Below are 12,869 nucleotides of genomic sequence, written 5' to 3' on the forward strand. Positions count from 1 at the left end.
GTCCTCTGTAGGATTCTCCGTGTTCTCGCAATGCCTACATTTTCTTAACTTGGTACCAACCAGGGAGAATTGGTCGATCCGACCCCCAGCCCTCGCCTTCGTCGGTCCCCGGCCAACTCTCCATCCCTCCTCCACTCGGTCTCCAAGCTGCGAGGCTCAGAATTCCCCCCTGAAACGAGGAGGGCGGGGCTGGTTGGGGGAGGGAAAGATTTGGCTGGGCTCCGAGCGCATGCGCCAGTCCTCCTCGGACCATTTGTGCTGCTCTCCTCGATGGGGTGGGGTGGTGTTTGCCTGACGGACTGAGTACGGGTGCCGGGCGGGCTCTCGCGGAAGTCCATGCGCCATTGGGAGGGCCGCAGTGGCTTCTCTGTGTCCTTGTTGCCCACGGCCTTTTCCTGGGTCATTCCTGGAGCCGGCGCCGGACTGGGACTGACACCCGGCTCCCGTGTGGCCGTCTCAGCGCCCGTGTGACCTCCTCGCTGGAGGGATGTGGCGTCTACCCCGGGCCGCCGTGGCCTGGTAAGTGCAGGCTCCGACCTGGCCCCGTTATTTCTGGGGCCTCCAGAAAGCGGGTTTGCCCCATCACTACTAACAGAGTGTGCAGATAACAGTACAGACGGAGGGCGGCGGGAGGATCCCGGGACATTGAAGAGCCAGAGGGAGAGGAGCCCTGACTGGACTTACCTGAGGTGCCAGCTCCAGCACTGCCCTTGTCCCAGTTCCTGTGCCACTGGAAGATTCTGGGCGCCTTTCAGTCTTGGCCTGTCTCTATTGCCCCTGCCCTTTTCACCCTTCTGACCTCGCTGTTATCTCTGTCTCCGATTGCTTCTGTTTTTGCCCGCTCCCTCCCCGGTCTTTGGTTCTATCTTTGTGTCACCTTTTCCGCGTCTCCCTTAACTCTCTCTTCTGTCTCCACGCCGGGCGTGCGTTGCTCCTGCAGGTACTTTCGCTCTTCTCCCTGGTGAAGGGGACTGTCCCTCTTTTCCCTAGTCCGCTGGGTGAACGTGATTTTGGAGTCAGGTCTGGAGCAGTGACGCATACCCAGTCAGAGATGGTGATTAGAGATACCCTCTTAATAGCACCCCCCACTCCCCCCAGAGTTTAGGGAAAGAGACTTGGCACATGTGGCACTCCCTTTCTAATCACACTTATTGTTGCCCTGGCCTGGTTTAATCCTAAGTACAAAGTCGTAGAAGTCTTTTCATTTCCGTGGGTTACTGTATGCCTTTTAATGAGATTAAAATGACTTTATCTTGACGTGTAGTTGTATTTTAATATCCTTAGGTACCTTCGGAGTAAACTCATTGTTGCAGGCATTTGATAAGAAGTAATATACTTTAAACAAGGTTAAAAAAAAACACACTAGGTTTTCCCGAATTAACTCAACCTCCAAACACCTGTCCTGAATTTTTTCAGAATGTTTTAAATAGTTTAGGTCATTTGTAGTATTTATAAAGAATAAAATTCATTTATTTCATGAAACTTAACTTGAGTTTAAATTGAGAACTGGATGGCATACAATAGTTACAGTTTTGTCAATTAGAATAGTTGAATACGTTATTTCTAATTTCATGAAACTTTAATTTCTGAGTAAATTTACAGCCCTCGACACTAAAGTTCCATACAACCCTTTTATTTCTACTCAGTATTTACTGGGGAAACATCTGATTTTCTTTAAATAAAAACAGAAAAGACTGCAGAAAATGGTATGCTTTATTGAAGCACTGTCTGTAGGAAAAACTTTAAAAATTCATTTAAAAAATAAACTGATCAATAACTGATATTTGTTTATTCAACTGGATGCTGTTGGGCTAAATTGTTTCTAAAGTTACTATGGACTCCATAGTGTTGTGGCTTAAAATGGCATCTTAGGTTGATAGCACAGCTTAGCTACCTGCAGAAGCAGAGATGTGAAAGGTTAAAAACCGTAAGCCCTGGAATTTGTCTTTTGCTGTAGTTCCTCTGTCTTTTATGAATAAGTATATTTAATTTCCTATTCTTTAACAGATGGGAACATAAACATTTTTTGACATGTATACCTAAATACATGTTGGTAGACATGTAAGAAGACCAGTGACCAACATTTATTTAGGTGCAATAAATATTTCTGTAAAATTGTTGAAAAAAAGGATTACATATTAGGGAATAATGTACAGATGACAAGAAATGGTAGATGAGAGAGAATAGATGATTTCAAGGAGAAAAATCTTAATTGATTCATGTTTGATTTTTGGTTTGGCTGAATATGGAAGTCTGTTCACAATCCATTTCCTTCAGGACTGTGAAGGTATTGTTACATTTCTAAATCATCTTTTGTTACTAATACAAGCTCTTAGGACAATCTGATTTTTGTGTTTGTAGGTATCCTATTTTTCCTTCATGGAACCTTTTAGGATATTGGCCTTATCTTAAAATTCTCAAGGCTTTGTCCAGGTGTGCGTCTTTTCCCTTTCCCACTCTTTACCCTCCACCCCTAACCCCTGCTCCTCTGGCCTGACACTCATTGGGCCTTGCTGTTAAAAAGATTTTTTTTCTTCAGTTCTGGGAAATTTTTCTTCTTTTAGTTCTTTTTCTTTTTTTCATGTTTTTTTTCCTTCTCTCTTTAGACATCTGTTATATGAATATTGTTTTTTTTTAGGTTGTTCATTATTTCCAGAATATGATACATACCTGTTATCTGTTGCAGAAGTATGCATGTACCACAGTAGGTGTATATGCACACTTAAAAAAAATTATAAATGTACCTCTGTACTAATTGATTATTTACATTATAAATTGACGCTAATATAATCTGAAGGACTAGATACAAAAAATAAAAATTCAAACAAAAACAAAAACCTTTATCTAGAAGCTTTGGAACTTTTTTTCTGGATCCCAGCAGATCACTTTGGGAATCCCGTGGATTGCATTCTACAGAACTCACATTTTAGATACTACTTCTTAGAGTCAGTTAACTTTTCTCTCATGGTTTCTATTTATTTGTTTATATTCTAAGTTTTGGAGGATTTCCTTAATTCATTGTCTGGTGTTGCTGGAGGTTTTTTTTGTTGTTGTTTTTTTTTATATTGGCCATTATAGCTTTAATTACCATTAACTCCTTTTTAACTTCTATTAAACTTACAAAAGACCTGTAATTCTGTAAATTTTGCATTGTTCTTCAATTGCTACTTTTGTTTAAAAAAAATTTTTTTTTTCTTTTGTTGATTTTAGAGAGAGAGAAAGTGAGAGGGAGAGAGAGATAGAAACACCCATGAGAGAGAACATCAATTGGCTACCTCCTGCATGCCCCCCACTGGGGATCAGGCCCACAACCGGGGCCTGTGTCCTGACCCAGAATTGAACCTGCGACGTCTTGGTGCATGGGTCGATGCTCAACCACTGAGCCACACTGGCCAGACTTCAATTGCTATTTTTAATACAACCTGCTTTTATTTTATTTCTGCAGTATCTTTAGGAAGCCTCCTGAGAATATTAATTAGTATTTTGTATTGTCCCTTTGTCCAAGATTAATAATGTTGTTTATCTTCGTCTTCCTTTTCAACAAAAGCCTAGTTATCTAATCATATCTAAACATGAGGACTAGTGATTGATATAGATGGCTATGTGGGTTACCCATGAATGAAAAGGCTGATCTAGCAAACTCTTTAGGTATATGATATGCCAGCTAGCAGGCTTCATTTTAGGGTTTTTAGGGAGTGGGCAGGCTATCTGATCTTGTTACAAATGCCAGTATTGTTGAGGCCCACTCTAGGAAGAATCTCCCCCCCCCACACACACACACTCACTGGGAAGCCTTAGCTCTTCCTTGCCAGATTGCTTAGCCTAGGAGCAAGTGTTGCTGTTAATACTCAGCTGCATTGGAATAGGGTGCAGTGTGACCCAAACCACCTTTTCCCAATTGGTGCTTCAGTAAATCTCTATTTCGTCTCCTCTTTTCATTCTCTTCCCTGTATTTTAAGAGGACCCTGTTGAGAAAAATAGTCTTGTATGAGCATTGATCTTTTAGATTATCATCATGAATTGGAAGCTCTAGAAGTAATTCTTGAGGATGCCTTTTCAAATACTAGGATTTTGCTTTGCATCAATTATCTCTTCCAGGGGACTAATTGCAGAATATTTTACATGTAGTTCCTCCTGACTTGGACTACCATACACTCTATTGTAGTCCCCCCCCCCCCCCCCCAGCTATTGCTGCCACCATTGTGGAAGTAGGAATTTTAGGGGTTTGGAAATAAATATGAAGAAAGTACAGCAAGCCCTTGAACAAAGTTATATTCAGCACTGTTTTATAATAACATTTATGAGATGCCATAGGAATTTAACTCTTTTTTATATCAGTTAGCTTATGGTAAAACTGTTTTTATTATATATCATTTGGCTTCAGGTTGCAAAACCAGAACCTATCAATAATATTATGTGAGGACTTACTATAACAAAAAACAGAAACATCTTAGGGATATGACCACTCCATCCTAGAGTTCATCTATTTGGTTATGTATTTGGATTAACTCTTTTCTGAAAATGGCAGATAATTTTTTGAGGGTTAAAGAGCCATTCATTCATACATTCGTGGAGGTTGCAATTAATGTTGAAATTACATTTATTGAGCACTTTTTCTGTGGTTATTACTAGGTTCTTTCACTTAAAAATTTTTTTTTTACTGTTTAATTGTCCCACTATTCATTAAGCAAATTTATTGAGTGTCTACTATTTGTGAGGCATTGGGCTAGGCTTTAGAAATACAATGGTAAGCAAAACAGACAGGATCTTGCCCTTATGGAGACTGCAGTTTAATGGTAGAGAGAAATGTTCACTAATTATACTATTATAGAATACACATTTTATAAGCATTAAAGAAAAAATGCAGGGAGCCAAGAACTGTGGCAGGGGGACTTGAATAAGAATGAAGGAATGTTCAGGGAGGGGAGGAATGCTTGAGGTAAACCCAATTCTAAAAGGAGTAACAGGAATTAAGTAGGTAGAAGGGGTTGTCCAAAAACAGTGCTCACTAAGGCCCTGGTGTGGAAAGAAGTATGGTGCTATTGAAAAACTAGATAAAAAACCTGTCTGGAGGTAAGAGGGAGAGAGATGGGGACCAGATGATGGAGGGCTTTAAATCCAGGAGTTTGGATTTTAGTTTACATTCACTGGGGGGGTGGGGAGGGATTTAAAAGATGTATGCAGGTGAGTGACAATGATCAGATTTACATTTCAGAAGAGTGCTCTGGTTGTACTGTGGAGAAATCTTGGTACAGGCCATTGTAGCCACCACATAAGGAATGACAGTAGTGAAGGTGGGAGAAGTGGGAGATCTGAGATCTGTTTTCAAGTAGAATTAGCAGAACTTGAGGGTAGAGGGTATCAAGAATGATCCCCAGTTCCCTGGCTGGTTGCTCAGTGATTAGAGCATTGGCCTGTGGACTGAAGGGTCTTAGGTTTGATTCCTGGTCAAGGGTATGTACCTGGGTTGCAGGTTTGATTCCTGGCCCTGGTGGGAGTTGTGCAGGAGGCAACTAATTGATGTGTCTCTCTCTCCCTTCCATGTTTCTCTTTTTCCCTCCCTTCCACTCTATCTAAATATCATTGAAAAAATATCCTCAGGTGAAGATTAACACAACAACTAAAAGAATGATCCTGGGGCTTATGTGATTGGATAAGTGCTTCTGCCATTTTCTGAGATAAGGAGTACTGGAAGAAGGTCAGGGTTTGGGGGAAAGGAGGAAAGCTATCAAAATTTTGGACACCTTGAATTTGAGATATATTTTTTTTAAATATCTAAATAGTAATGTTGAGTAGGCTGTTGGACAGCAGGATCTAGAACTTAACTATTTGTATTAGACATACATTTGAGAAACATGGGTATGTAGATGGTAAATGAGGAAATAGATGTGGATAAGATTGCCTAGGAAGAATATGTACAGTGAAAAGAGAAGTGGGCTTAGATCTTAGCATTAATAAACTAACCTTTAAAAGGTAGTTGGGGAGGAGGCGAGTGAAAAGTAGTGACCCGTGAGATAAGAGTAAAACTAGAGACTGCCAAGGAAGAGGGAGTTCCAACAATGAAGAGGTGTCAACGTTAACAAATATTGCTGAGAGAGTTAGAATAGAAAACCAAATGCCCATTGGAACACTTTGGGGCACTCTGTAAAAGCCATTTCACTGAAGTGATACAAATGGAAATTAGGTTGATTTGGCTTCTAATGAGTAGCTAAAGAAATGAAATGGGATCATAACTTGACTTGTGATTCCTTAAAAGGCTGGAGAAAGAGAATTCAAAACAGGGATTCTCTGGGAGGAAGAATACTTGCTGTAATCTCACAGGGGTTGTAGGGAGAGGGGGAGCTAGAGAATATATGTGTACTAGCTGTGGTAGGTGAACAGCATGTTTCCATCTGGTGGCTTCTGTTTTCTCAGTGAAGTAGGGGGCAAGGTCATCTACTGAGAGTTGGAGGAAGTATGGGGGCATATGAGAGGTTAGAGGAGAGTGGAAATTTTCTGAAATAGTTCTAACACAGAATAGAAGAGAAATAAGACTGTCAGGCAGTCTGGAGGGCCTAGGTGATATGTCTGTCCAATAGGTATGATTTTCTTCAGCAGTGCTTCATTCCTCAGGTCAGATGGAGAAAAGTGATAATAAGGATCACCCAGGGTTTATAACTTTTGCCAGTTAAGTAAAACAGAAATTCAGAGGGCAAGGGAGTTCAGAGTATTTGCATAGGTAGGTACATAAACATTCAGTCTGTAGTACATTGCCTTTAATATCTTTTAAAATTACTGTTTAATTATATTACTCTACTCAGAAACATTTAGTGGCTCCCTATTGCCTACAAAATAAGGTTGAAATGAAGCCTGATGTTCAGTGGCTCTGTGGTTTTGTTCTTAGACTTCCTCTCCAATTTCACCTTTCAAAATGAACTTCCATGCTAGCTCATTAGGACTTGTGCCATTTCATTGTCTTGGTTCTGTACCCTTCTCTCTATCTGGAATTTCTTTCCCTGTTTTTGACTCTTCCCACCTAACTAAGTTTTTCTTTTTCTGGGGAATATTCACTGACCACCTCACCTCACTTTCCTGTGAACTCTTGTATTAACTGTCTCTACTGCTCCTTTGACGTAGAGGCATTTATTGTGTTATGAATTTTCTTGTGTGTATGATTACTGGGCTAGAGCCCATTTTGAAGCTAAAACGAGGACTTTGCTTTTTATATGCAGAGTTTGAGGTCAGGAAAATTTAATTTCTTGGTTAATAAAAGATGACAGGACTTGCTTTTTATAAGATGGGAGAAATTATGATTTATCCTAATCATAATATCTCAAGCTCTACAGTCAGCTTTTAAAATATTTACAGAATGTTTACTAAATTCTAAAAAGGAGGCAAATGTTTTTGTGACCAGAAATAATCTTTACATGTAGAATTACAAATGAGCAGTGCGCCTAAACCCAGAAAATGTATTTTCTCCTACTATTAAATCCTGTTTGCCTCAGGTTTCCTAGGTTGGAGGGGGTCCTGTAGAGTCTTAAAGCAAGGCCTAGTGTCAGTCATCCCGAGGGTTCCAGGGCAGGTGGCAGATGCTCCAGAATGTATACAGCCTCATGTCTGAGGCCACACCTATTTGTATAGCCACCGACTCCCATACTCTTACTACTATTGTCTCTTATGGGAAGAATTTGGGCTATATTGTCAGACTGAATCGAGTTTCAATCCTTCCATCATTTACTAGTCATTTTTCCTTGGGCAAGACACTTTCAAAAAGCAAATGGGTAAAAGAAGGATACAGTCAGCCCTCGTTTATCACGGTTAATCAGTTCAGACTCTACCGTGATAAATTAATTTCCGTGAAGTAGGGTTCTTTATTTCTATACAGTTGCCCCTCGCTCTATCACGTTTTTTTCCAGTAGTATAATGTTTGAAAAACTGGGATAGAGTGAAGCCGCAAAAGTCGAAGTGCGAAGTGTGACGGACGACTGTACTTACCATGTGGGGTTTTTCTGAGCATTAAAGTTAGCATTTGTGAATACATCTAGCGTAACGCCTGGCATTTAGATATCCTTCTGTCCCCCATTGTCCTTCACAAATTGTGTGTCCCTTGATTATTTTTCTTAAGAAGTTTCTACTCTAATGTAATTAAATGAATTAATATTTTAAAACTACTTAGGACAGTGCCTGGCCTGTACATAGTAAGCACTATGAATGTGTATTGAGTAAGATAAATGATCAAGCATGTGGTTATTGGTGTTAAATTTTCATTCTCTGCCAGGAAGGAGAAGAGGGAAGAGCTCACAGTAAGGTGTACATTTAGTTTCTCTTCTCTTTTAGTGTTTTTTTGTTTGGTTGGTCTTGGCTACCTTCATTTTTCTGGGGAACCATATGCTTAAGGTGTTAATGATTTTTCCTTAATTTCAATCCCTGGATTATCTCATCATTGTTAGATATAAATGAGTGGGCAAAGAATAGCTGTTCTAAGCTGCTGGAGTTTTATGCTAGAAAGCAAAAGTTTGCATGCATTTTGTTTTCAATGTTTACTTAGAGTGAAAAGCATTAATAAAAAGTCTCCGCCATATTTCTTTTCCATTTCAATTCTTTGAACCAGGATCTTAGCCCACACATAGTAAATTAGAGGACCTCCAGAGTCCCACTGCCTGGGTTTGAATCCCACCTTTACTCCTTCTATCAGTGTGCGTTTAGGCAAGTAATTTTCATCTATGTGCCACCTTTTCCTTGTTTGTGAAATGGGGATAATTTCATCACAAAATTATCAGCAGGATTATGTGAGGTAGCTCATGCTGCAACAGTGCTTGGCACATAGCAAATGATTAATAAATGTAAGCTATTGTATGACATAGTGTGGTTGACCACATGTGCTGTGATGTGTGTTTTTCCTTTTGTATATTGCTCTTTTTATATCATTTCCTTTGCATTGTTACCCTGTCTAATCTTTTTCCCATACCCATTTTTCTTTCAGTGAGGTCTGCCAATCCTTAGTGAAACATAGCTCTGGAATAAAAGGAAGACTACCACTACAAAAAGTGCATCTGGTTTCACGAAGTATTTACCATTCACGTCATCCTACCTTAAAGCTTCAAAGACCCCACTTCAGGACATCATTTCAGCAGTTTTCCTCTTTAACTAACCTTCCTTTACGTAAATTGAAACTTTCTCCAGTTAAATATGGCTACCAGCCCCGCAGGAATTTTTTGCCAGCGAGATTAGCTGCAAGACTCTTAAAACTTCGATATCTCATACTGGGATCTGCTGTCGGGGGTGGCTATACAGCCAAAAAGGTGAGTTTAGCTTTCCTTACTGCTTTTCCAGTTTTTCAACATGATTATTGTAAGGTTTTATAGCATAAGTAATTTTTCTTTAGTGCAATAAAATATAATTGGATGTTTAAATATTTATTGTATCTCTACTGTATGCTAGATTTTTATTCATGTATTGATCTTAGAGAGGGAGGAAGAGAGAGAGAGAGAGAAACAGAAACATTGATGAGAAAATATCGATGTGACAAAGATGATACAGGCCCTGACCAAGACTGAACTGCAACCTAGATATGTGCCCTGACCCGCAGTCAAACCAATGACCTTCCAGTGCACAGAAGGACACTCCAACCAGCCAGGGCTATGATAGATAGTTTTAATGGTGTGAATAGTAATAGGAAAATGCCTTCCAAATCTTAGTTATAATTACTGGAGTTAAAAATGGCCTAGTGGAGCTCTGGCTGGTGTGGCTCAGTTGGTTGAAATGTCATCCAGTGCACCAGCACACTGAAGGATCTCAGGTTCAATCCCCAGTCAGGGTGTGTATGGGAGGCATCCCATTGATGTTCCTCTCTCTCTCCCTCCCTCCCTCTCTCTCTAAAATCAGTTAAAAAACACATATTTTCAAATGAAATTTTAAAAAAAGGCCTGGTGGCAGGAACACTGTGCTTGGAGTGAGAACACTTTGGTTTGATTTTCAGCTTTGCCATTTAGTACCACAGATAGGAAACTTAAGTGGTATATTCATGCAGCCACTTCTTGGCTAAGACCAGAGGCAAGGTGTCCTGACCCCTGGTCTGTCTTCCTTCTATTCCACAGTATTGTTTAAAGCCACATCATGAAACCTGTTTGAAATGAGAATATATTTTGAATTTTTACATTTTTCATATTTAATAAAGGAACATTTACATTTTTATGTGCTTGCCTGCTAATTTGTTTTGAGAAGAGTTGAGGCTACTTTGTTTCTAAAACTTTCTGACATAATGTGTCACTCTTAGTAGATTAGCATGTTTTAATTCAATAAATTAAAATAGTGTTTCTTATTTTTTTATATGGCATTCAGAGCATTTGACTGTCATTCTTTCTTATCTTTTAGACTTTTGATCAATGGAAAGATATGATACCAGACCTTAGTGACTATAAATGGATTGTGCCTGACATTGTTTGGGAGATTGATGAGTATATTGATTTAGGTTTGTATTATCAACATTAAAATATTTTTTTGATCATATCTATAGGAAAGAGAATCAATTGTGTTGAGATAGTTTCCTAAGTTGTGAGCTTAATGTGTAGTTTTAATGATAAAAATAATAGAATATCTAAGAAAAAATTTATGAGAAGATAAAAGTATCCACTAGTCCTTCACTTTAACAAAGCTGCCGCTGTTTTTATGGAGAATTCTATATTAATTGTACCAATTCTGTGTATGTGGTTAATATTTTAGTGGCCGTACACTTCAGTATCTTATCTTGTGCTACCTAACAGATTTTGTTAGCATTTTCCATACTGCCAAGCAATCTTCCCAAACATCATTTTCAGTGTTGTACGTTACCCAGAACTGATGCACCGTAACCCACTTAACTACTCTTTTTTTATAGGATACCTTGGTTACCTGTATTGTGGTAACCAGGTTCTTTGAAAGTTTTCTAGTGTCCAGAGTAATTTCTCCCTGTAGTCAGCCACTGCCCCTTTCTTCTAACAATAGGTAGGTGAGAAAAAGTGTATTTGATAGTTGTGATTGTCAATAAGTTATGGTGATCTTTAAAAAAATTTTTTGGATGAAATTATTTTCCTCAGTCTCTTTTTAAAAACTGTTTAATTTCTTAGCTTAGGTGTATATTGGGGTGGAATTAATATTTACATACACTTATTCACAGCACTTTCTAAAAGATAAAACGATGCTGTATTGACAAAGGTCTTTACAGGAAAAGTACTCTTTCAAATTATTTTTCTAATGTGCATGAGGATTGGTTTTTAATTTGATACATTTGCCTGTACCATGGTGTATGAGAAGCCTAGATTCTGAACCTAGACTGCCTAGGCTTAAACCTTGACTCCCTTGCTTCTTTGCTGTGTGCTTGGGTCCAGTTACATAACCTCTGTGTTCCTCATATGGAAAGTGGAGTTGATGATAGCTATTTTGTAGAGTTGCTCTGAAGAGTAAGCAAGTTAATGCTTTTACAGTACATAGAATATATTCTTATTTTGAGAATATTTATGCATTTTGGTCTTTTCCAGAGAAAATGAGCAAAGCCCTTCCTAATTCAGAAGACCCTTTAAAGTTGTACTAGACTTGGACATAATTGTTAAATGTTTTTAAAACAAAAATAAATACTTTGACCATTTTATAAATAAAGCTAGCTAAAATAAAGTAAAAGCTTGCCTTGGATTCTTAATTATTTCCAGTTGGTAACAGGGACTAAAAGAGGTGGAGAAGTAATGGAATTCTGTTCTTCAATTTGAACTGGGATGTGATCACATTTTTTAGTTAGGCCAGGGACTATGAGAGATGTTCTTCTCTTTTTTCTTTGATGTATTGCCTCTTTGCTGTGGTTTCCTCCCAAAAAGTACTTCTGATTCCAGTCCAGTGTTACAGTTGTTAATATAGTGCTTCTGTCTCAAGCCATTTAACTTATAAATAAAAGGTCTTCATCTAAACCATATGTTTTTGGTGAATCTTTTATAAAAAATACTAGGGCTTATGGAATATCATCAGAATAACACATTGTTTTAGATACATAGGGTACATGTATATACAACTTTGAATAATTATAAAGCCAGTGTTTATTGAAGTACATTTCATTTTCAAAATGTAATAGAATCTACAGTCGCCCTGTATACATTTTTTTGGGACACTTTGTTTGTAGCAGCAATACTTGTAATAGGGAGAAAATAAGAAAGGGTTTTAATTTAAATTTATATATGGTGATATTTAAATTTTATTAATGTTTTAATAGTCAAATTATTACTTTAGGACTGTGAATGAGGTGGTATTTTTTGTTTGTTTGTTTTTTATCTTCAGAGAAAATTAAAAAAGCCCTTCCTAATTCAGAGGACCTTGCAAAGTTGGCTCCTGACTTTGACAAGATTGTTGAAAGCCTCAGCTTATTGAAGGACTTTTTCACCACAGGTAAGGAAGGACTCATTTAAAATGTCAGGGACCACAGAGGAAAAATCATTAGATATATCCATTTGTTTATTTCCATCTTTTAAATGAAAACATTTAATACAAATGAAACAGGTTTAAAAATATATATATATATCCATATATATACACACACACATATATAAACAAAGTTTTGTTGTGCAGTGATTCTAACTTTTGTTTAGCCCAACAGAATGAAAGTTTGTCACAACTTAAATAAGCTAGGTCTTAGTCAGTAAGGAAAAAAATACCATTTGTTCTTGACAAGTAGATGAGACTTCCTATGTGTTTGCTTTTCATAATTGGTTAGAGCCAGTTTGATGATTTTTAAAACAAATTTTATTATGATGGACTATAATGAGTAGAATTTACTAAGGTTAATCTGGTGTATTTGCCTAATTACTGCCCTATCTTGATATACACCTGAGATCTGAGACATCTTTGTTTGCTCATTCCTGTTAAAGTTT

At 38.2% G+C, this 12,869-nt stretch overlaps 1 protein-coding gene across 6 annotated transcripts in view; it reads left to right on the forward strand.

Moving 5' to 3' along the window:
- Positions 1-319: 319 nt before the first annotated feature.
- Positions 320-12,869, forward strand: part of OPA1 (OPA1 mitochondrial dynamin like GTPase) — a 94,442-nt gene continuing 81,892 nt past the window's right edge. For 4 of the 6 annotated variants that reach the window (XM_036242382.1, XM_036242384.1, XM_036242383.1 and 1 more), the window contains exons 1-4: positions 320-519; positions 8,963-9,281; positions 10,354-10,450; positions 12,280-12,387. In XM_036242382.1, the coding sequence (XP_036098275.1) occupies positions 488-519; positions 8,963-9,281; positions 10,354-10,450; positions 12,280-12,387 (556 nt within the window). In that variant the 5' untranslated portion in view covers positions 320-487. The remainder of the gene's footprint in view (positions 520-8,962; positions 9,282-10,353; positions 10,451-12,279; positions 12,388-12,869) is intronic. The other 2 variants (XM_036242385.1, XM_036242381.1) reach the window with 2 other exon arrangements.

Source organism: Molossus molossus, unplaced genomic scaffold (assembly GCF_014108415.1).
Source record: "Molossus molossus isolate mMolMol1 unplaced genomic scaffold, mMolMol1.p scaffold_m16_p_5, whole genome shotgun sequence".
NCBI lineage: Eukaryota > Metazoa > Chordata > Mammalia > Chiroptera > Molossidae > Molossus > Molossus molossus.